The sequence below is a fragment of the Sorex fumeus genome, unplaced genomic scaffold, assembly GCF_029834395.1.
Source record: "Sorex fumeus unplaced genomic scaffold, SorFum_2.1 ptg000014l, whole genome shotgun sequence".
Lineage (NCBI taxonomy): Eukaryota > Metazoa > Chordata > Mammalia > Eulipotyphla > Soricidae > Sorex > Sorex fumeus.
In genome coordinates this window covers 27,594,752-27,619,593 of record NW_026606071.1, presented here as the reverse complement: position 1 = coordinate 27,619,593, position 24,842 = coordinate 27,594,752, and the positions used below count along the sequence as shown (strand labels likewise).

The window sequence follows — 24,842 nt, the reverse complement described above, 5'->3', positions numbered from 1 at the left end:
GTTTCTGGGTGTCTATAAACACCTCACCATCTTTCAATACCAAACTGAATGATGAAACATAAAGTTGGCAAGGCACTTGCACAGACTGAAGGTTGCCTTGATATTTGACTTTGCTAACTGCCTTTGGTCTTTATGCAGGGCAAACAAGACCAAGAAGCAATAGATAATTGACTGGAGTTCATTTCAGGTGGAATTACATGGATGTGTCAGTAGGATTTCTCACACAGTATTTCTCATATGGGGACCATACAGCCTCTAGGGGGCCCTCAAGATATTCTAAGGGAGTCACAGGTTAAAAAATGTGTAAATAACTTCCTGGTACTTATCTCGACTATTCTTGGGTGTTAGTCTCCTATTTTGTTACTTTATGTTCCCCAAATGAATGCATTCTTTCGTCAGTTCCTCTCATTCTGACTCATTTTCCTTAGCATGGTACTTTCCATGTAGTACCACTTGTATGTAAATTTCATGACTTCATCTTTTCTAACAGCTACATAGTACTCCATTGTGTAGATGTACCAAAGTTCCTTTAACCAGTCATCTGTTCTTGGGAACCCAGGTTTTTTTCCAGATTCTGGCTATTGTAAACTGTGCTGCAATGAGGCCAGCTGCACATGGTAGGGGAAAAGGCAGCTCAGATAGAGAAGGAAGCACCAAAGAAAGGGTGTTGGGAGGATTCTCCCAGGATGGGAGGTGCATGCTCAAAGTAGACTATCGACCAAACATGATTGCCACTCAATGCCTCTTTTGCAAACCTCAGCACCCAAAAGGAGAAAGAGAACAAAATGGAATGCCCTGCCACAGAGGTGAGATGGGATTGGGGGGATGGGGGTAGGTGGGAGGGATACTGGGATCATTGGTGGTGGAGAATGGGCACTGGTGGATGGATGGGTACTGGATCATTGTATAACTGAAACCCAAGCACAAAAATTCGTAAGTCTACAACTGTACCTTATGGTGTTTCGTTAAAAAAAATCATGCTAGGTGAAAAGGAATCTCAGATAGAGAAGAGAGCACCAAATAAAGGGAGTTGTGAGGACCCTCCCAGGGTGGGAGAAGCATGCTAAAAGTAGTCTATAGACCAAACATGATTGCCACTCAATGTCTCTTTTGCAAAACACAGTACCCAAAAGAAGAGAGAGAGAGAGCAAGGGGGAATGCCCTGCCACAGAGGCAGGGTGGGATGGGGGGAATGTGGGGTGGGAGGGATGCTGGGACCCGTGGTGGTGGAGGATGGGCACTGGTGGAGGGATGGGTACTTGATCATTGTATAACTGAAACCCAAGCACAAAAATGTATAAGTCTATAACTGTACCTCATGGTGTTTTACTAATAAAAAAATTAAAAAAAATTTTTTTAAGTGAAAATAGGGGAGAAAACATAAGACGAGGGAGTTAGTTGGACAGGGGTGCCACATGAGGGAAACAAGGTCAGAGGAGAGCCACATTTGAATAAAGGTTGAGAAACAAAGCTCTGATTTAAACTAGGGTCATATTGGAAGATATCTGGAACTCAGAGGGGTCTATCCTCAAGGAAGAGCTGAGGTATATTGAGCCCTTGAATAAGCCCTGAGTTAAATCATCCATGACTTCCAGTTTCCACCAACCAGAGAAAGAGCATTGTCTCATAAAGGGAAAACCAAGAGTAAGCACAAAATACTGAATCGTGAGTATTTTTTCTCTCTGATGTCACATAATATTAAAGATAAAAACAGTTGGAAGGGAGCATGCCTAGACACTCAACATTTTGAGTGAAGAGATCCAACACCACTCAGAGGTACTACTACTTTTTTTTATATTTTTTTCCTATGAAAATGTGCAGGTGAGTTCTCATTAAGAAAACCAAAGCAATCACAGAGAAGATAAAGGAGTTACAAATATTCATTGCACATGAAAGTTGTAGTGTAAGTTAAATTTATCATCTTGTTATAGCTTCATATAGTTAACTCTTTTATTTCCTTAGTACTAGAAGACAGTAAGGAATAAAGAAATTATTTTCACATAGAAATTCATCTGGCCATCTGTCTGCCTAGATTAAGATACAATGTGAAAGAACAGTTATCATGCCAAACATTCCAAAAACAGATATTCATTTATATCATAAGGAGGAGAATATAAAGAGATTGGGAGATTCTGGAGGATTTAGTAAAAGCTGTTATGATAATTCAAAGCATAGATAAACAATCACAAGTTGTTTTCATATACAACAATATTTACTGTGTGTTTAAACCAGTGATATAAGAGATGTGAAAAGTAACTAAATATGATATCTTTTCTCAAAATCAAAATTGAAAATAGAAATCCAGGGGACAGGGAGATATCTTATCTCTAGGAATGGTCCCCAGACTCCATCACAAGATTTCCTTCCCCCAGCAAAAACAAAAGCAAACCAAATTAGAACCAACATGAGGAAATCACACAAGAGAAGACAGAGAGAAAATGAAATTTGTTGAGGGTTAACCACATAACTTCTCCTGGCTGCGCCAGGAGAAGTTTTCTCAAACAGTGGTGAATCTTGCTGAACATGATTTATATTATTACACAATTAAAGGGAAATTATTTTTAAACATTTCCTACGTGACTTCTACATTTGAAATGAACATTTATAACCTTCCGGAAACTGAAACTCACCAAGTAGTTGAAAAGGATGTGAGATGTTTGAGCAGGAAAGTCTCCAATATTCAAGAGAAGTTTGCGCAGCATGTACATCAATTCATCCTGAAAGAACAGAATTTCTGCATCTCATCAGCTGCCAAGTTGTAGGAAGTAAAATTAACTTCTTGCAAGCAGGAGGCATTTTCTTACTCTTGCCCACATGTTGATTTTCACCATGTTTGGCATTTTAATATAGCTTATGTGATACTGATTTGATAGAGAGTTTTTAAATAACTATAATGACTTTACCTAGGAGCTAACATGAAATCACTGAGCATATGAACAAGAAAAGTAAGACTTTTTTAAGATAAAAAAACTTAAGTGATATCTGCATATTCATGGTAAGTCAAAAGAAATCTGTATATCTAGTTGACTTTATAGCTCGTCATGGCTTCCAGGTATGCCAGACCTGTTAGAAGGATGGATATTAAGAAATCATCACACAAACTATATCTAGAACTTTATAGCTTTGCTTTCTGACTTTCAAGTTAAAGAAATAAAACTGTGGCTGGAGTACAGTGGATAAGAATTTTTCCTTGCATGCGGTTGACCTGGGTTCGATATCTGGCATCCAATATGGTCCTCTGAGCATTGCCAGGAGTAATTCCTGAGTCCAGCATCAGGAGTAGCCCCTGAGCATCAGCAGTGAGACCAAAAAAAAAAAAAAAAAAAAGAAAAGAAATAAAACTGGTCTAAGGAAGGATAAAATAATCTCTTTGTTATTTACCTTACCTTTCAAAATTAAATATCAAAACAACTAATACTATAACATTGAAGTTAACATATAACTTAATCATATATGTATTTGGGAATCACTCAAAAATATTTTTTTCTCAAAAATATTTTTTTCTCTTAGTTTTATTTTAGTGTCTGTCATTGGAGTACCAGGGCTCAAACCCTGGCCTTCATATATGTAAACCATGTGCTCTATCACTGAGCTACAACCCTGGACACAAAGAAGCTCAGCTTTATTTGAATAATTTTCTTAAAGGATGGTATAGTATATTAAAATTTTTGATGAATCAAAATAAAAAAATATATATATGTATATATTTTGCTTTTTGGGTCATACCCAGAGATGCTCTGGGGCTACTCCTAGCTCTATACTCAGGGATTACTCCTGGTGGTGGTTGGGGGACCATCTGAGATGCCAGGAATTGAACCCAGGTTGGCTGCATGCAAGGCAAATGCCCTATCCACTGTACAATCACTCCGGCCCCTAAAAAATATTTTTTAATAATCCTATCTGAACCACAGACTGCCAAACAATGGGAAAATCAATGAAAACACCTAATACCAACATTTTTCTAAATCAAATCTTGGATTAAAAGACCAAGGACCTTTCAGTAAGGTCATCACTAGCAATGTAGCAGACATATGTGGAAACCATATTTAACGGAGAAATCCAAAAGCACAAGGGAAGTGTAATATTGCTCTCATTTCTGTGTAACTATATGAGGTACTATCAGCATGCACAGCAAAATACCATGCTTAGAACAGTGTTCCTGCACATAGCCACAGAGATAAACTATAAAGAAAGAGAAATATACTTGTCTATTGCTGATGGTTAGTTTTTCCAGGAAATGCCGAAGAACTGTAGATGGATCTTCAATTAGACAATTCCACAGAACTTGCTGGGCCACAGCACTCACTTTAGAAGAGAAAGGAAAGTGAACATGTGTGTTAAATAAACACAAAACTATTAAATAATTTACTCAAATAACTTATTAAAATTCAATAAATTTAAAATTTTTATCATTAGAAAGTTCTCTGGGCCATTTTTCCCACTGAAAGGTATTTGTTCTTTTATTATTTCTGAATATTTTCACTTACCAAGAAAAGATAATGGCATCAAAGTATGGTCTTTGGGTATTGGCATTTCCTTTATAGAGATTATATTTGTGAAATATAATAGACATTATAAATTCTGGTATATATGACAGATTATATGAGCTGACTTTAGGGGGCACTGTGCTAAGTCAAAGACAAAATCTGTATGATCTCACTTCATTCCACTAAGTGGAATCTAAAACAACATGAACTCAGGTACAAAGAATAGTCAGGTTTTGTGTGTGAGAGAGAGTGGGAAGAATGAATGAAAATAGTTAAAAATGACAAATGACATTTACTTTTCAGTGATAAATAAATCCTTGAGTTTTGATGTACAACATGGTTGGTTACCATTTACGAAACTCCATTATAGTACTTAAGAAGTGCGTAAGATAATAGATCTTTAAAATTCTCAGTATTAAAGCAATATTGTTACAGGGTTGGAGGGTACAGCATACTGGGCTCTTGACTCGCATATGACAGACCTGGATTCAATTTCTGGAAGGCCATGTGGACCCTTGATTTGCCAGGAGTGACCCTTGACTACAGAGCCAGGAGTAATATCTGAGCAATGTCAGGTGTGCCTCTCCCTTTCAAAAAAAGTACTGTTACAGTGTATAGTGATGAATATTATCTACATTTATGATGCTAGCCATTTTTCACATATACATATTTCAATCCGGTATGTTGTATACCTAGGAATAAAAGCATACATTTTGTGAAATAAAAGCATGTACTTTGTGCTAATACCCTGACATTATCAGTGGTAGAAAATTATAAAACAGAACTGCTATTTCATTGCTGTTGGGTTGCTGTCTGGAAACATTTCTAAATAAGTATTTGGTTTTTAGAAAATCTGGTTTGGTTTACAACGCATATGAAATAGGAATATCATTTATTATATGTAAGAATTACCTAATGAACACCTCATTTAGCATGGCAGAAGAGTTGAGAGAGTTAAAATTAGGTTCATAGAGCTAATGAAGATGTTTTAGAAATACATATTTATAGTGTAGAAAAGAGTGCTACCTCTTGGGGAAAAGTGGTCATTTGAGGTTTCCCAGGGAATCTTGTTAGGAAAGTAGGTGGATAATTGTGAAGACGTAAGCAGTGTTATGATCTTCAGTTTCAATGACTTAGCTTGGGGCTGGAGCTAAGATATAGTGGGGAAGGTGCTTGACTTGCACCTGGTCAACCTGGGTTTGATCCTCAGCATCCATATGGTTCCCCAAGTCCAACTAAGAATCATCCCTGAATACAAAGCCAGGAGTGATCCCTAAGAACCACCAGGTGTGCCCCCAAAGCAAAACAAATAATAGAATTAATATTTTAGACTAGATATTTAGAATTTAGCACATATTAATCATTCAGCCTATGTATATATTTTTTGGGGGGGATATGAGTCAAATGGGCGTGCACAGAGCTTATCCTGGCTCTGTGCTCAGAGGTCATTGTGAAGATTTTGTGCTGGTTTTTCTAGCAATATTGATTCACATTCACTAATTCCACACAGGTTCTGTAGGGCTGTGTGTGTGATGCCACTGCTTGCTGTGGAGACACTGCAGTACAAACAGGCACTGTGTCCCTGTACTCTTTATGGTGACTCACCCTGGTTTTATGGCCCCAGTTCTTGAGTCTGGGAAGTTAGAAACAACATAACCCTCCTTCTTTCTGGGATCAAGCTCCTCTCTGAGTGTGTGTGAATGCACAAAGGTGCACTGTGGAGCAGGAGACAGTCTGTCATTCCCTGTTGCCAGTCGCTGCCTGTCCACCACTTCAGCTTGGAATGTTGATTAGTTGTGGCCCAGTCTGAGATCACAGTTATGGGCCTCAATGCAAATGGCAGCCTGAGACCTTAGCAGGCACAGGCATCCATTCAGGATGTGTGCAGATGGATATTTTTAAGGCTTATGGTGAATATTTGGTCACTATTTCTTTTATTTTTTTGTTTTTTGTTTTGTTTGGGAGAAGAGCACACCTAGTGGTGCTCAGGGCTTACTCATGACTGGCTCTGTACTCAGAAACTATTTCTGGCAATCAGGGATGCTGGAGACCAAATCTAGGTCAGCTACATGCAAGGCTCTACCCACTGTTCGATCATTCCAGCTCCTCAGTCGACTATTTCTTAATTTTGACTATAATCTGTGCCTCTTTTTCACCCCTTTCGCAATCCTAGGATCACACTGATCGAACACCTTACTGTATGAGTGTCCTCACATGAAGGGTCTTCCAGAGCTGTTTGTTAATTCTTTTGTTCACTTTGTCTGTGAGGCCAAGTGAGATTTTGTGGTCATTTCTCTGTTTTGTTGATCTGGATATGATATGATCTCACAGGGTACCCAGCTTTGCCATTGTGGTTTACATGTATTTTTAAACAATATATAGAAAATATTTTTTAGCACACAACTTTTTAATATTTATATTGAGCACTTTTTATATTCATACTCTCTGAGAATATTATTTCTAATGTGCACAGAATGCTACAAATAAAGTTATCTGATGAATTGTCTTTTGTTAAACATTGAATTAAATTTTTCAAATATTTTATTTTTAAATATGTCTGTAATATAAGCCTTTGTAAAGAAAGTCCTTACACTAATTTAGGAAATTAAACAATGTCAAAATCTATTTTTAAACATTTTTATACTTGAAGATTTGGAAACATATTTTGAAATTTTGTTGTAGAATGCCTGAATTATAATTTATTCTCCCACAAGGAAGATGTGAGAATATTTTTTCCTAAAACATTTACTCAGTATGGGTATTTTCATTTAAACTATCTTCACCTTTTTTTTCCTGAAATGCAGTATTGTTTATAATTTAAAAAATTGTCTTTATATACTTTGCACAATTTCTATTGGACTTCAAATATCATTGTTAAGTTATAAGGACTTTAAAAAAGTGTTAAGAATGGGCTGGAGAGATTGTATAGAAGGTAAGGCCTTGCTTGCATGCTGACCCTGGTTGAAAACGTTGGCGTTGCATATAGTTGCCTGAGTACCACCAGGGGTCATAACTGAGCACAGAGCCAGCAATGGCTCCTGAGTACCTTTAGGTACGACCCAAACAATGACACTCCTCCCGACTATAATACTGTAGCACTATCCTCCCGTTGTTCATCGATTTGCTAATTTTTCATCACTTGTAGATGACTAATTTTTGACTTTTTTAAAAACAATTTAGGAAATGTAATTACATTACAAATGTAATTCATTTGAGAGAAGCAGTGAAATATAGCATGTGTGATATCAGATTAATAGCTCATGTTTTTAAGGCAACCAGAGTACAGAGTCATTAGTTGATTTTGTGTGGCCAGACAGTATTATTCTTTTCTATGGTTATAAACAATGGTTTGGACCAACTGTTTATTCGAAGCACATTTTTTTATCATAAACATGGGGAAAGGAGTGACAATATTAGTATGCTATGAATTGATAATAATACATTGTCACAAGAATAAAGTGACAATATTAGTATGTTATGAATTGAAAACTGTAGTATGTACATTAAACAACTTCATAGGTGCTTTTTCTATAATGTCAAAAGTACTGTAAGAGCTGAAAATATAGTACAGAGGTTAAGCATATGGCTTGCTTGTGGTCAATCCTAGCTTGATCTCTGGCATCAAATGATTTGAACCTGAGTAGAGTAGCCTGGGTAACCTCTGGCACCCCAGGACTTTCTCAGTGAACCACTGTCCAGATTAGGCCAAGAATTTCTGGGAAAGGACATTAGACCTCCTGAGCACCGCTTAGAAACCCCCTTCACAGAGCACCCATCAGATGGAACAGCTCATTCAATTTTTTAAAAAAGTCATTGATGACTTTTCTAGTTAAAACTGTACCTGCTACTCCATCTTCTCGCACTTCACCATCCTCCATCAAGTGAACAATGGGAAGTACTGCTGCACAGATGCATGCTGGGAACACTGCCTGTGGGGGCTGAGGCACGTGGTGGTTTGGAGTGTGTTCAGTGGTGTGCTCCTCATCTGAAGGAAGAGACAGAATCAGACTCTTAGTGTGTAATTCGAATACAACCATATATCTTAGTTCAAGGGCTAAGATATAATAGTAATTATATAATAATAATAATTGACAGCATAATCTTAACAATAACAAGAAGATGCCATGATTTTTAAAATAAGAAGCCACACAGACTGTCTTCCGATATTAAGCAAAGGCCAAACTCAACCCATTTTCTCACTTTTATCATTCTCCTTGGCATTTGGAAGAGAAAGAGAAGCATAGACATTCTTGAAAAGATCAATCAACTCACAATATGAAGATAGGAAAGATAAACTTCTAAGTGAAAACATTTTCATAGATACACAGCTGACAGTAACTGGTTGCATGCATATGACAGGGTGGGAGAGGTAAGCCCAAACATGAGGTATAGAAACTATACGAACATTGAGAGTAAGTATGAGGCAGCATACTTACATTGAAGTTTTAACCTTCACTGATAAATATAAGTAACAAATATAAAGATACATGTATCTATAGGGAAAAAGTTATATCTAGTCAGAATGGAAGGTAGGAAATATATTCAATGGTTCTTTAATACAAAGCTCTATTCCACGGTGAAGAAAATAGTACAAGTGTAAGGGCATATGCCATATATATTTCTGACCCAGATTCAATCCCTGGCACTATTCAGCCTCTTGGACATTGCCCCCAACAATCTAGGGAGGCTGCTGAACAGTGCCAGGGTGGCCTGGTGATCTCAGAACAAGAAGACCTGAGTAGTACTGCACGCTAGGACCCTAACACAGAACGGCAAGTCCATTCAGTCAAATATTACTGGGAGTGGCCCCTGGGCTTTCTGAATTATTATTGGGAGTCCCCCCAAAAGCCCCCTCAAATTATATTTTATTTTGTAAATATTAGAGAAGTACATGATTCCTAGATTCCTATACTGCAGATTTGGGGTTTTGAGGGTCTTTGAAGGGTTAGAAATAGAATACATAAATCATTCTCAACACTGGCTTCACAGTACCTTTCAATAAAAGTATTTTGAATGTTTAAAATATGGCAGAATCATATCTAGAGTAGCAGAATAGTTGCTTTCTAAAATTTGATTCTCCATTAGGTGTACTGGTGATAACTTAAAGGCACTGACTGGTTAAGAGTCTTGCACAAGACTAGATAGATGTAGAGACGAAATAACTATGTACATCAACATCACAAGTCAAAAACACTCTAAATACATAACTAAAGGGTAAAAGGTAAAGGCCCTCCCGTTGATCGTCGATTTCTCGAGCGGGCCCAGTAACGACTCCATTGGAGACTTTGTTGTTATTGTGTCTGGCATATCGAATACTCTCAGTAGCTTGCCGGGCTCTCCGAAAATACATAACTGAAAACTCAATAAGTATGTTAAAAATTAGCTTGATAGAAATATGTGGTATGTAAAAAATTTTAAAAAAAGAAATATGGGGAATGAAAAGGAAGAGCATCTTGGGTCATTGGTGGAGAGATATGACACTGGCAGGGAGGTTGGAGATGAACACTAAATGCCTGAAACTCTGTTATTGAAAGTTTTGTAAATCACAGTGCCTATAAAAACAAAAGCCAAACTGCTTCTCCATAAAAACAATAGAAACATAGGTAAAATTTATCAACAGATGCTTTTTAGAGCTTTGAAAAGAACCAGAAACTTGCAACAAATTAAAAAATTTTAATTTTTTTAAAAAATGAGTAATCTTGGTAAGAAGAATGATTTCGGGTGGCATTAATAGATTATGTGTGTTGAATGATCTTTGCATGTCTAGAACAAATTCCTCTTGATCATGATGCATTATTTCTTGGAAGTAAAGATTAAGGAGAACAAGAATAGCCATAATCTTAAAATGAAGAACAAGTTAGAAGATTTGCATTTCAAAAATGCAAAACTTATATGGTTGTAACAAAAATTGACAAAGGATTTGTATACAGATCAGCTGAGTAGGAATGAATAATCAGTAATAATCATTTATTTGAATTCATTTATCTTCACCATTAGATTATGTTGGTTTTATGTTTAAAGAGGGTACCAAGAAAATTTAAAGAGGGAAAAGTTGTCTTTTTAAGAAATATTTATGGAGATAATTTTTTATATAATAAATGAAGGTGAACCTTACCTCACAGATAAGATATTAAAAATATTAATATTGTTGATGTACAATATTGACTCAAAATTAATCATAGATCTAAAGATAAGTGCTGAAACTATAAAACTATTAGACAAAAATATGTAAGTCCATCTTATTGGGCATCAATTAAATAACTTTTTAAAATATGACCCCCAAAACACAACTGACAAAAATAAAATAGATTAGATTTAAAAATACCTAAAAATTTCTTTTTTTCAAAGTTACCATTAAGAAATTAAAATGTCCCCAGCCCTGCCAAACCAAACAGTGCCACATTGCTGGACCTGAGCATTGAGCCACTTGGGCCGTTGGGTAAATACTGCCAGGAGTGCCCCCAAATCCTGTGAGTACTGCTTGCAAGGTTCCCACAAAAGAAAGTAAAATCACAGAGTGAGAGTATTTGCAAATAATATACCTGCTAAGTTGTTGACATAAAGAATATAAATAATTTTTATGACCTCAAAATTAAGTATATTGGTAACCACAGCGCTGCATCAATCAAAGGGGTGACTTTCATGGTATGTGAATTATATCTTAATAAAAGCATTATAAAAATATTGATTATCTTGACCCCATGCTCATACATTGTGATTAACTTGCACTGATTATTTTGGAAGTTTCTCAGGGTTGTACAGGCAAGCACTAAGAATAAATGGTTTCAACTTTCCCATGACTTTACAAACAAGTGATAAAATCTGAATAATTTCAAACATGAAGTCAGTGACAGTTGTTTAGAGAACCATGTGTTTCAAAAAAAAATTCTTGGGGCTGGGAAGAACATTATACTTCTTCCCAGTAATCGTATTTCATTGCCAGAGTATTATGAGCCTTATTTTTCTTTACTCTTTATTACATAATAGCATCATCATAAGGAATCCTACTGGTCTTGGTCATTCACTAGGATATTCTAAGTGCATTTTTTTCTTTTTAATATTTACCAAGACACTATTTACAGTAAATCAAGATTTGCAGAGATATTCATAACAGAGTTGCTTCAGGCTTAAAATATCCCAACATCAAACCCACTTACTAGTGTTCCTCGCCCTTCACCAATGCAGGTTGGGTGTGGAGGTTGCTGAGAGCTAGCTGGAAGCAAGGAGCCCTGCCTCCTTTCCAGATTAGGCCCACTGATGTCGGCAGAGGTAGTTTTCTTCTGGGATGGTGGAGCAGAAGATTCAGTAAATGTTTTGTTTGTCTTAGGAGTCATAGACAGCAGTGCTGAGGGCTTACTGTTGTCTCTGTAGTCAGGGATTATTCCTGGCAGTGCTTGGGGAACCATACAGGGTGTCAGGGATTGAACCAGGGTCAACCACATGCAAAGCAATCGCCCTTCCTACTGCACTACCTCTCCAGTCCCTAAGTATGTTTTTTAATATGTACCTGGGTATATCTCACCCTTAGAGATTTTGATTTGTGGGCTTGGGAGTTTCTTTTTCTTTTTCTTAAAGAAACCCAGTTGATTGTAATGTGTAGACAGTTGAACTGTTCACTGTTAATTGCTTAGAATAATATCTATCAAATGCTAATGTTATGACTATATGTGATGCAATTAAAATGAAGCCAACTTACAAAGAACAATTGCTGGGTAAAATCAACCAGCAATCATTTATAAGAAACAACACCATCTGTTTTTTTAGAGCATCAAATCATAAAAGAATGGATTTAATGAAGAAAAAGTAATAAAGTGAGATCATAATAATATCAACTAAAAGTGGTTTCCAAATGTCCAAGTCATAGGCAATGAACAACAGGCTTGCATGAGAACGCACCTTCAGCACTGACAGCTGAACGCACAGACCAGACTGATCCTCTGCGGAAGGAGTAATTCCTGTGAGAAGTGCTGGAGGTACAGGATGGACTGACAGACAGTCGACGCGATGCCAGATTGGTGACTTCTTCTACTAGCAAAGAAAACGGGGACTGTGAACTTTGGTTTTTATAAGAAAAAAGGTACCATCAACACAACTCTATATACTCACATTACAAATATTTACTGTTCTACGTTATAAGGCTTAAGTATTTTTGAATATACTGAGGGAAGAAAACTATTCCCCAAATATTCCACAAAAGCAGAGAAATCAATAAGTTCAGAATGATTCAGAAATAATTTTTCAATATCAACCAATAACTTGCCTAAACTTATGAAGGTCGAAAGTAGTTAATACCATATATACTCTGGATTTACCTATTTCCTGATAGAGTAAATGTTATCATATATGAATAATATAATTCACTATCATATATTTATTCTAACATCTTTTTCAATATACAATTATAAACGTTAAAAATACCCTTTCTTGGGACCAGAGCGATAGCACAGCAGGTAGGGCGTTTGCCTTGCATGCAGCCGACCTGGGTTCAATCCCCGGCATCCCATATGGTCCCCCAAGCACCGCCAGGAGTAATTCCTGAGTGCAGAGCCAGGAATAACCCCTGAGCATCACTGGGTGTGACCAAAAAGCAAAAAAAAAAAAAGAATACCCCTTCTTCTCTCTCTCTTTTTATAGTGTCAGAAAGAAGTGAGAGAAAGATAGAGGAAGCATAGCAACTCATGTCACATCAAATCATCAGAGTTTATTATAAAGTAAGTTCTCTCCCTTTTCTGTGACTTAGGGCCCCCAAGATATCCCACGTATAGAGGGCACCTTCTTCTTCTGGCTCAGAGTTAGGAGTACATGTGGGTTCATAGCAAGCCTCCTGGGTGATAGGGATGGCAGTGATAAGACTGGCTTCTCGACCAAGTCGTTTCTTTTCTTCCTCCTGTTGCAAGTTCTTCAAGATGTGTTCTGCCCTTTGGTGGGAACGGGACACAGCTCGAGCTGAAAAGGATTTCTGGGGAGACACGAAGGCAAGTTTATTTAATAGCAATCTGTGGAGTAATAGGCATAAAGGGAGTTCTAATGATTCACACTGTTCTCAGAAACTAATCAGAGATGTAGTTTCATGGAGATTTGCTTATTTCTTTACCAAGTTATCAAATTTTATGTAATTATTACTTTTTCTCAGTCCATCAGAATAATTCTCCAAGAATATCTGTAATTTCTGGAAAAGAATCCAAATTTACCTTAAAGATTTGATATAACATCAATGATATAATCTTTAAACAATAAAATCAGATAGGTAAAGGTAAAGGTAAAGGCCCTCCCGTTGATCATCGATTTGCTCGAGCGGGCCCAGTAACGTCTCCATTGGAGACTTTGTTGTTACTGTATCTGGCATATCGAATACTCTCGGTAGCCTGCCGGGCTCTCCGAGAGGGGCGGAGGAATCGAACTCGGGTCGGCCATGTTGGCTGCTTGTAAGGTGAACGCCCTACCACTGTGCTATCATTTCTCTATTTCCAAAGTTATTTGAGCTGGTTTCAATCAAGGTCAAATTACTCCCTGCCTTCAAATGCCAAAAAGGTATGACATGCAAAAATGTACAACCTACCGCTATATATTTAGCTAAGTATTATTATTTCTTTTTTTGAACACACCCTGTAATGCGCAGGGAATCAAACACTGGAGCACATGTTTGTACTTTCTAGGATATATCCCCAGCACCTCATAATCCCTGAAACTCCATCAAGCACTAAGCAGTGAGTAGTCCCTTGGGAATTTATACAAAACAAACAAACAAAAAAAGATAATATATTTGTGCAAAGGAGTGTGTCCCTAATATAATTAGATATTATTTTGCACATTTTTATATAACTCATAATTTACAAAATATTCAAATGAAAAGGCCTATTTTGAAGAAATATTTTTAAAAAAATGCATATTCTTTGTTCTTTCTATAGATACGTTATGAAAATATAACTGTTTGAACAAGGAATAAAGAGCTGTCTAATTAGTTTTTTCTCATTCATTCAGAATCAATCTTATGAACTTTGGGGTAGTTTTGATATTGCTGTTTATATATTGTATATTAAATGAATATGTTTTACATTTAATTTAAGCAAAAATATTTTTTAACTAGGAAATCAATGTCTAATGCTTTTTTTTTTTCTTTTTGGGTCACACCTGGTGGTTTTCAGCAGTTACCTCTTGGCTGCACTCAGAAATTACTCCTGGGGGAGCTTGGGGACCATATGGGATACCGGGGATTGAACTAGAGTAGGCCGCCTGCAAGGCAAATACCTTACCCACTATACTATCACTTCGCTCCCACTGTCTAATATTCTTAAAAGATTTATACGATCACTGTCACTTTGATTTGAAAAACAAAATGTCAGCTTGGTGGTTTACAGTGGCTCACTACCAAATGTTATTTCCCTCTTTCTAAGCAAAAGAATAATGATATTCTGTGTCTAATTATTCTGTCTTATTTTATTCTGATGACAAGAACTAATTTTCTCACATATCCACTGTTCTTTTTAATAAGTATTCCTTTAGATATGGAAAAGAAAGTGCCTGTTACTCACAGATTGGTCTTCATTAATGGGGTCCTGGACACTCCCACTGCACTGAGGGACCCATGGGGGGTCAAACATTGGGACCGAAGGCATTCCAAGCACTGGTGAGGGCAGGGTGAAATTTATACTGGGTGGTGGTATCTGTTTGTTGACATCAGAGGAATGAGGTGAGAAATGTGAAAAGTGAATAAGAATGAGTAAAATTGACATACATTTATAGAGCATAGGATGAGGCACTCAGAAACTATTTACTCATCAATAAGATGGAAGGCTTTAGTGAAAAGACCTCTACATTAATCATCCCATACGCCAAAAGCCTATTTACATGGCAAAATATATGCAGTCTTTTATATACTTAATTTTCTTACTTATATTTTGTACTTCATTTTAACAGCACTCATTCACAAATGACTTAGATTTTCTTACATAATTAGAAAAATAAGAAGAATCTCTTGGATTACATATGGTAGATTTGAGATTCAAGAATTAACCAAGCCTTGGGTTGGGGTTTGTTAACTGAATTTTCTTGTAGAAAATATCCTCACCTTAAAAATCTGTTGTGCTCCCTCCTCCATCCGGGGCCAGACCTGATAGCGAAACCTCCAGAGCGTGTGGAACTTCAGAACTGCGTTCAGTCTCTGCACAGTCTCTGGGTGGTGGAACTCTGACATCAGCATGTCTGACACAGCATCGGGGACTTTCACCGCACAGAGCAGAAACATGGCAGCTAGGAACAGTGACAATTCATCAGATACACATATTTTAATTTTGCTTGACTCCGAAAGATCAAAAGAATGATACTTAATCTGTTTTGAAAAATGAAGACTCCTGAGTTAATGGAGCTAGGAAACTTACCCTGGAAAAGTCCACCTTGTTCCCCCCACTGTAAACTGACAACATTTTTTGTGGGTGAGCCCCCCCCCAAGGATATCTGGTAATTTAGCAGCAACATCGTGGCCTTTCAGTAGGATAACTTATTCTAATCCAAGCTTCTTTTACCTCACAGTGAAAATTAAATAAACGGCAGAGAAAGCAAATGAACAAAGGAAATCATGTACCAAAATATGCTTTACAAGGCATGGTTTGAATCATTTTTATACCAACCCTTAGACAGGACATTTATGTGTCATTAAAAGTGTCCATTAAAATAAAAATAGCTCAGTTATACTAGTTAAATTTTTAAAAATCCACATTGTAGACTCAACTAGAAACTTTACTCATCTGATATATATATAGGGCACTAAGAAATATACTAAAAAAAGCCTTCATGAATCACAATGCCATTTCTCACTATTGTCTTAATATGTAATTTCAGAAAAAACTCAAATATCAACAATTGAAAGGTCAGGTAAATATCTTAAAGCTAATGAATATAAAGATAAATATATTGTATAGTAGAAATGAGGAATATTTTTTTCTTCCAAGGGCTTTTTGGATACTTATTAACATTAGCAGACCATCCAATACAAGCAGAAGGGTCACAGCTAATGAGATGCATATGTTTCTGTGCTGTTATATACCAGGACCAGATCACATGACTGTGCCTGAAATTCCCTACTCGTAAACAATAACACAGAAGGCTCAAGTAGCAACAAACAGCTCAGTAAACCTCAGACAATGATCTTATTAACACTAGTGTGACATAGAACAATTTTCACAAATTTTCTTGTAATGAACTATTTTTGATAGTTTCATTCACTCTTGTTATAAGGAAGGAATATAAAATAAATTATTCTGTGCCTGCTAAAAAGCAGGTTTGTGGGGGGAGGGGGTGGGAAACTGGAGGTAATCATGGAGGTAAGGCCACACTGGTGGTTGGATTGGTCCTTGGACACTGACTTTCTTTTTTTTTTTAAACTTTTTAAAAAAAAATTTTATTAGTGAGACACCATGAGGTACAGTTGTAGACTTACAAATTTTTGTGCTTGGGTTTCAATTATACAATGATCAAATACCCATCCCTCTACCAGTGCCCATTTCCCACCACCACGGATCCCAGTATCCCTCCCAATCCTCATCTCCCATCCCACCCCGCCTCTGTGGCAGGGCATTCCCTTTTGTTCTCTCTCTCTCCTCTTGGGTGTTGTGGTTTGCAAAAGAGGCATTGAGTGGCAATCATGTTTGGTCTACAGTCTAATTTCAGCATGCATCTCCCATCCTGGGAGGATCCTCCCAACACCCTTTATTTGATTCTCCCTTCTCTATCTGAGCTCCCTTTTCCCCCTAGCATGTGTGGTTGGCCTCCAAGCCATGGAGTAATCCTCCTGGTACTAATCCTGCCCGCTCTTGGGTGTCAGTCTCCTATTTTGTTACTTTATGTTCCCCAGATGAATGCAATCTTTCTATGTCTATCCCTCTCTTTCTGACTCATTTCGCTTAACATGATACTTTCCATGTAGTACCACTTGTATGTAAATTTTATGACTTTGTCTTTTCTAACAGCTACATAGTACTCTGTTGGAACACTGACTTTCTGAGACAACTGTATTATGAATAACTTTATAAATCATAGTTTTTAAATAAAGTTGTGGCAAGGAAGAAAAGAAATTCCCCACTGCTGTTTTATGGCATAGATGGAAGAGTCAGGGGCAATAATTAAAAATATCACTTAAAATATCTCTTTTATTTTTCTCCAGATTCACTGTCACTGTCAGTGTCTTCCCATTGTTCATCAATTTGCTCAAGCAGGCCCAATAACGTCTCCATTTTGAGACTTGTTGTTACTGTGTTTGGCATATTGAATACATCATGGGTAGCTTGCCAGGCTTTGCCGTGCGGGTGAGATACACTCTCATGTGTAGCTTGCCGGGGTCTCGGAGAGGGGCAGAGGAATCGAACCTGGCTCAGCTGTACTGGCTGTACTCAAGGCAAATGTCCTACCGCTGTGCTTTCTCTTTTGTTTTTCCCCAGAGCCTCAAAAACATTCTCAGGCAACTGTATTAGAACAACTGGGAGTGAATGTCAGCTTTAATGTTTCTCTTCTATGTGATGTTAAGTGAGGCACTTAACTTGTCTTAGCATCTGCTTCTTCACTAGTAAAATGTCAATGATAATTATGATGATGACAATTACAAAGATGATAAAGTTGATGATGCTACCTGTTTCCAAACTTGTTTAGAGAAAATTAGAATGAGAAATTACTTTGATAAGTTCTGTTACAACTCTAGAGTGTTTCTAAAAGAGAATTTTTTTAGCAGCAATGTAGTATATCCCAGGCACAAAATTTGGGTTAAATTAATGGCTATCAGAAGGTATATGGGAAGGGGGAGGGTAATAAATCAGGTAAAAAATGCTAGTTATTATGGTGAGAGAGAGAACTAGTTGGTAAGGACTTAATATATTATGTTTACCATTTATGTTTATAATTATGCACATATAAAACTTGCATAATGTTAAGATGCAATTTAGCTCAATAAAATTTTTAAAAAGAAAAGGAATATCTGGTTTTATTTTGTGGTTCTGCTAATCTTGAACTGTGTATATTTGAGTTAATCCATTTAACACTGAGTTTGAATTTGTGAGGATCAAGAAAAATAATGTGCTCTATAACTTCATACCAAACTGCTATTGTGAGCATTGTCTTTTGATATCATTTTTTTAATTGCACCAACCTGTTACATGTCTATTTTTTTACTTTTCTTCTCTTTTTTTATTAAACTCTTTAAGTTATCAGAGAGTTATATCATTTCTTTATTAGAAGAGTTTCTAAATTTTTAATTAATAATTTTATTATTACAGTTTAGGTAACATGTCTACAATAGTGTCAAAGTTTATTTATTGATATAAAAAATTATGGCACCCCCTACCATTCAATTGCCCAAGGCCCAAAATCACTGTCCTTATGTGATATCTATTTAGCCTCTTCATTCCCCCTAACAATTCCCCTACTGCTTGGTAATTTGTGTTCAATAATCCAAAGACAAGAGTTTGTCATTGTTCAGTACTGACTATTTACTTGCTTTGTCTGTCTATACGTCAAAGATGAATGAAATCTTCCATCTAGAACCTTCCTCTGATGTTATCACTCTACACAATAGCCTTCAGTTCCACCTATCCTGCAATTAGCTGCATAATTTCATTTTTCTCATGGCAACATTTCATTGTATATATTATTCCATTGTATATACAACATTCCATTGTGTATGTTATGAATAATTCTTTATTCTTTTATCTGTTACTGTACATTGAGTTGTTTTAATCTTCTGGCAATTGTCCTAAGTACATATATGTTTTTTAAAGTTAATGCTATAATGTTTGAGTATCTATCATGAGATCTGGAATCACTGAATTATATAGAAGTTCTGTTTTTACTTTTGGGAAGATTTTCTATACCAGAATAAATTTCTGATAACACTCACTAATCACCAGATCCATGGTATTTCCACAGCATGATTACCTGTCAAAAAAGTCTCTTTAAAGAGATGTTTTCTTTTGTTTCCAGGGTTTAAGGTTACTTAAGCTTTATTTTTCTGTATCATATGGCTGACCTGACATCTTGTTCTCTGAATGTAGAGAAGGTCAATTGCTTAGGGTTTATCTCTTTGCTCTTTTCTCACTAAGCAAGAAGTGCATTTCCATTTTGTCTGCTTCTACATACATCAAGTTTTCTTCAAATTTAACTTTTTAGGTCCTGTCATCATCTAAAATTTGCTATTTCTAAAATTACTCTGCTCACTTCTGTCACTTTTAACATTATAACAAAACAAAAACAACAACAACACACACACATACACACTGCTCTGTCTGAACTTGGACCTTGGAATGGAAAGTCTATCATTTAAGGTTTGTTAGAATTTGAATCTCTCTTAACTCTCTAACAGATGAATTGGTGAACCCATCTACAAAGCCCATTCCTGTCACTAATTCCCTCTCAAGCTTTCCAAATAAGCCCTGTGCACTTACACACCCTGTGAAACTTTTCATACACCATTCTCTCTATTTGATTAATGTCTAGTTATTTCTAAAGTCCAGGCCAGCTTTTCAGATAACTTCTGGGGAAGTTTTCATGACTGCCCATATGCAGGCAACAGATCCTTTATAGGAGAGAAGAAAAACCTAGCTTTAGTATGGCCACCCCGGGGGGGGGGGGGGCGATGCTGGGACCCGTGGGGATGGATGACGGGCACTGGTGGAGGGATGGGCACTTGATCATTGTATAACTGAAACCCAAGCACAAAATTTGTAAGCCTATAACTGTACCTCATGGTTTTTCACTAATAAAAAAAGAAAAAAAACCTAGCTTTAATATAAATAAAAGGTTTTCATGAAATAATTGTTGCTCAATATCATAAATGTCTGGAACCAAATTAATTTTTAATTGGTTCTAATGAAATATATTATGGTGTACCTGTTTATTTAGTTGAATATTTGATAGCCATTGACAAGAGTGAAGTGAAATTATACGTTGTAGTACTGTACTATAGTACTGTCCTCCCGTTGTTCATCAATTTGCTCGAGTGGGCACCAGTAACATCTCACAACAAATTGTGAGTCTTGTTGTTACTGCTTTTGGCATATTGAATATGTCACAGGTAGCTCACCAGGCTTTGCTGTGTGGGAGAGATACTCTCAGTAGCTTGCCAGGCTCTCTGAGAGGGGTAGAGGAATCAAACCCAGATAGGCTGCATGCACGACAAACTCCTTACCAGCTGCGCAATGAGTAAAATACAGGCAGAAAGCTCCAAAGCTTATATCTCAAAGGGGTCTTCAATGATATGATGCCATTGGGAAAGTCAACAAAATTTTAAAAATCAAATGGAACTATATCAAACTAAAGAGTATCATCATGTCAAAAGAAACCGGAGCTCAAACTAAAGGACGCCCAACTAAATGGAAGAAAATATTCACTTATCAAATCAGGTAAAGACTTTATATCCAGGAATTTAAAGTACTTACAAAAATCAATACAACAATGGAAATATAAAAGAATTTCCCTACTTGGGGGCAGAAATGGCACGCCCTTCCTGCCCCGCCGAGACCACAAGATGCCCCCCTCAAGTGGCTCTCCGGCACAGCCATGGCCCCAGAGGCACACGGACCTAATTCGGAATCCAGAAGCTTTTGGAAGAAATGTAAATGGACTATGCATTAAGCTAAGGCACCGTGCCCCCGCCCCCCACCCCAGAGGGAAAGGGTGCCTGTCTCTTCTAACTTTTTCCCCTCTGGCAGCATGGGGGCCGTCACCTCATAGCTTATTGGACAGCCATGTATGAGCTGGCGGTGATGGGGCAACTACGGCCTCATGGGATGGGGAGGTGGAACCAGCATGTCCTTCCTGCCCCACAAATTATACGCTAACATTAGAAAAGGTTCTAGATTTTAAAAAAACACACAAGTACCCAAGTATTGTATGCAAGTCCTACTTGTTGGAAAAGGGACAAACGTGGTGTACATATGCATACATAAATAATATATGCATAGTGCACACTAAAGAAAATGCTGAAACTTTTAAAAATACTATTCTGGGGAAAGAAAGAGAGGGGGGGCTGTGACAAAAGGGTAAAACTTAATTTCATATACTTAACTATTATTTGAAGTTTTGTCAAGTATTACTTGATCACTTGATCACTTGACATCTCGTTACTCATCGATTTGCTCTAGTGGGCACCAGTAACTTCTCCATTCATCCCTGTCACGTGCTAGTGTAGCCCAATGGCATCTACTCGTTCTAGGAACAGGAAGAGTCTCAAATCGATTGTTCACAGTCTTGAGGAAGAAGTCTGACCATCTTGTAGGTGAGTGGCCACACGATCTTTTGATGTTGTGTGGAATCCAATCGGTAATGGCTCTAGTCCAGTGGTCATCTCCAAATCTCATTATGTGTCCAGCCCATCTGATTTTCAATGCCTTGGCAAATGAGACAGCAACCCTGATTCTTGATCGTCGACGGAGGTTGGAACTCTGAATTCTTTCTCTCACTTGAGTGAAGCGTGCTACTCCAAGCATAGCTCTTTTGATTCCTCTTTGGGAGACCCGAATAACATTCTCATCCTGTTTTCGTAGGACCTGGGTCTCTGAGGCATGTGTTAATGCAGGAAGAACAGTAGAATCGAAGAGATGTGCCCGGAGCCACAGGTTCTTCGTCCTCTTAGCTATTTCTTCGACGCTCTTGAAGGCATTCCAAGCTGCTCTCTTCCTCCTGCGCAACTCAGGTGCCAGGTTATTTGTCATTTTGACTTCTCAACCTAGGTACACATAACTGTTGCATTCAGAGATGTTTGTCACGTTGAGAGTGAATGGAATGTCGGAAATGAGACCATTTCTCATAAACACTGTCTTAATGAGATTCAGCTGAAGTCCGACCTTTCCACACTCACGGTTGAAGTTGATCAGCATTTATACTGCTTGACTAATGCGTGTTGTTATTAGAACGATGTCATCAGGGAGGCAGAGGTGGTGTAGTTGCCAACCGTCTATCTTCACTCCCATTCCTTCCCATTCCAGTCTTCACATGACGTTCTTGAGGGTGGCACTGAAGAGTTTCGGTGAAATGGTATCACCCTGCCGAACCCCTCTCTTGACATGGATGATCACTTCCTTGTAGAAAGGTGAGATCCTGGTAGTGAATCTGTAATACAGCTCATGGAGGATCTTGATGTATTGAGTTTAACACCCTGTTTGGCTAGGGCTTCAATGACCGCTTCCATCTCAACAGAATCAAAGGACTTTAAATCAATGAATGTTAGACAGAACATCATCTTGAACTCCAGAGAAACCTTAATGAGCTTGATTATCATGTGGATATTATCAATCGTGCTGAATCCTTTTCGGAAACTGGCTTACTCGATTGGTTGTCCTTCATCTAGTGTTCTGCCAATCCTATTCAGAATGACTCAAGTGAACAGCTTGCAGATAACAGACAACAGGCAGATCTGATGATAGCTGCCAATGTCGTGGATGTCTCCCTTCTTGTACAGTAGAACATTCGTGCTGGTTTTCCATTGGGATAGAACCTTGCATTCAGACAGGTAGTGTGTGAAGAGCCGAGTCAGTGTATGGATAAGTACTGATGGCAGGTTCTTCAGGTGTTGGGTCTGACCTTGTCTAGGCAGGGTGCTATTAGCTTCTTTACCAACAAAATGGCGTGTCGGATTTCAGAAAGAACGTTGGGAGGGAACGACATTCCATCCTGCGGAATTTGGTATGTGGGCAGGTGGATGTGGCTATCAAAGAGATCCAAGCAGAAGTCATTGATAATCTTCTCCATTGCCCTTCTAGAAAATGTGATAGATCCATCAGGACATTGGAGGGCAGTCATCTTGGTCTTGTAGTTGGAGGACAGGTGTGTGTTGCAAATGCTTTTCCCGGCTTCTGCTGTGACCAGCACTGCTGCTCTTCTCTTTTTGAGGTCTTCCTTGATCACTTCTCTGCACTGCTTTGCGAGCTTGGATGTTTGCTTGAGGTTGCCTGAGGCTTTCACCAAGCCACATCGATGAATGAGCTAGAGATTTTTGAAGACAGGCATCTTTTTGTGGCTATCTCTCTCTCGGTGTTCCTCGCACAATCATGGAGGTGCTGAACCAGTCGATTGTATTCCTCATCAATGTCGTCAACAACAGCATCTTCCCATGTTGCTGCAATGGTGCCAAGAACTCCCAGTTGGTGGTTGTTCTGGGAGTTCTCTTCTTAAACTTTGTAGCCCTTTCTCCCCGCTCTGTGAAGTAGAATTTTGCACGAAGGAGATGGTGGTCTGATCCCTTTTGGAATTTTGGGACAACAACAACGTCAGGCAAAACCGTCAATTGAATATGATGTAGTCTATTTCATTGTGGAATCGTCCACCGGGAGACTCCCATGTCCAACGTTTAGGTTCTGCCTTCTGGAACTGTGAGTTACCATGGATGGTCTTGGTCGACATGATGAACTCAGACAGTCTCTCACCCTGTTCGTTCCATTCTAGGCCATGGGAGAAGTTCTATAAAGAAGACCACACCTACAAGATCATTGTCGGTGATTTTAATGCCAGTATAGGACTGAGAAGATCAGCTGAAGAACTCCAGATAATACTATGAAATTAAAATAACTACATAAATAATTGGGCTGGAGCAATAGCATAGCAGGTAGAGTATTTGCCTTGCACGTGGCCGGCCCCCCGGTTCGATTCCTCCACCCCTTTCAGAGAGCCTGGCTACCAAGAGAATCCCGCCCACACGGTAGAGCCTGGAAAGCTCCCCATGGCATATTGCTTATGCTAAAAACAGTGACAACGAGTCTCACAATGGAGACGTTACTGGTGCCTGCTTGAGTAAATGAATGAACAACGGGAGTACAGTACAGTGCTACAGTGCTACATAAATAATTAGAATCTAAAAGGAGTAAAAAGTGTGAATAATATATATCAGGCACTTATTTGTCATACGATTTTGGACAATCACGGTCATGACTATCCTGTTGTTCATCAATTGCCTCGAGCAGGCCCCAGTAACGTCTCCTTCGTCCTAGTCCTGAGATTTTTTAAAAAGTGCCATATTCAAGGCTCTTTCAGGGTTAGGAGAATGAGACCCATCATTGTTACTGGTATTTGGCATACTGGGTACACCACGGGAGTTTGCCAGACTCTGCCGTGTGGGCAGGTTACATTTGGTAGCCTGCATTTTGTCCAAAGTAAGAATGAGATAATAAGATGTCGGCTTCCTGGAGCTGGGTTTTATAGTCTCTGGGTCTTGGCCATTGATGGGATTACACGGCACCAGGGGGCCAGTTTGTGGGTGTGACCCCTGCCTACTAGAAGATGGAGGATCTGGGTGGAGGATGCTCAGCCCCGATCCGAGCAGGCTTGAAGATCTCAGTCCCGGGACCCACAAGCCTTTGTTCCTCTGCCAGTACCTTCATG

The 24,842-nt window shown here is 38.2% G+C and overlaps 1 protein-coding gene across 3 annotated transcripts in view; it reads right to left on the bottom strand.

Moving 5' to 3' along the window:
- The window catches only part of UNC80 (unc-80 homolog, NALCN channel complex subunit), a 255,397-nt gene that overhangs the window by 78,588 nt on the left and 151,967 nt on the right, over positions 1-24,842 (bottom strand). For all 3 annotated transcript variants that reach the window (XM_056111839.1, XM_056111840.1, XM_056111841.1), the window contains exons 31-37: positions 15,556-15,737; positions 15,020-15,151; positions 13,260-13,446; positions 12,384-12,515; positions 8,329-8,472; positions 4,205-4,305; positions 2,631-2,717 (exon numbers count right to left, since the gene is read on the bottom strand). In XM_056111839.1, coding sequence (XP_055967814.1) covers positions 2,631-2,717; positions 4,205-4,305; positions 8,329-8,472; positions 12,384-12,515; positions 13,260-13,446; positions 15,020-15,151; positions 15,556-15,737 — 965 coding nt within the window. The remainder of the gene's footprint in view (positions 1-2,630; positions 2,718-4,204; positions 4,306-8,328; positions 8,473-12,383; positions 12,516-13,259; positions 13,447-15,019; positions 15,152-15,555; positions 15,738-24,842) is intronic.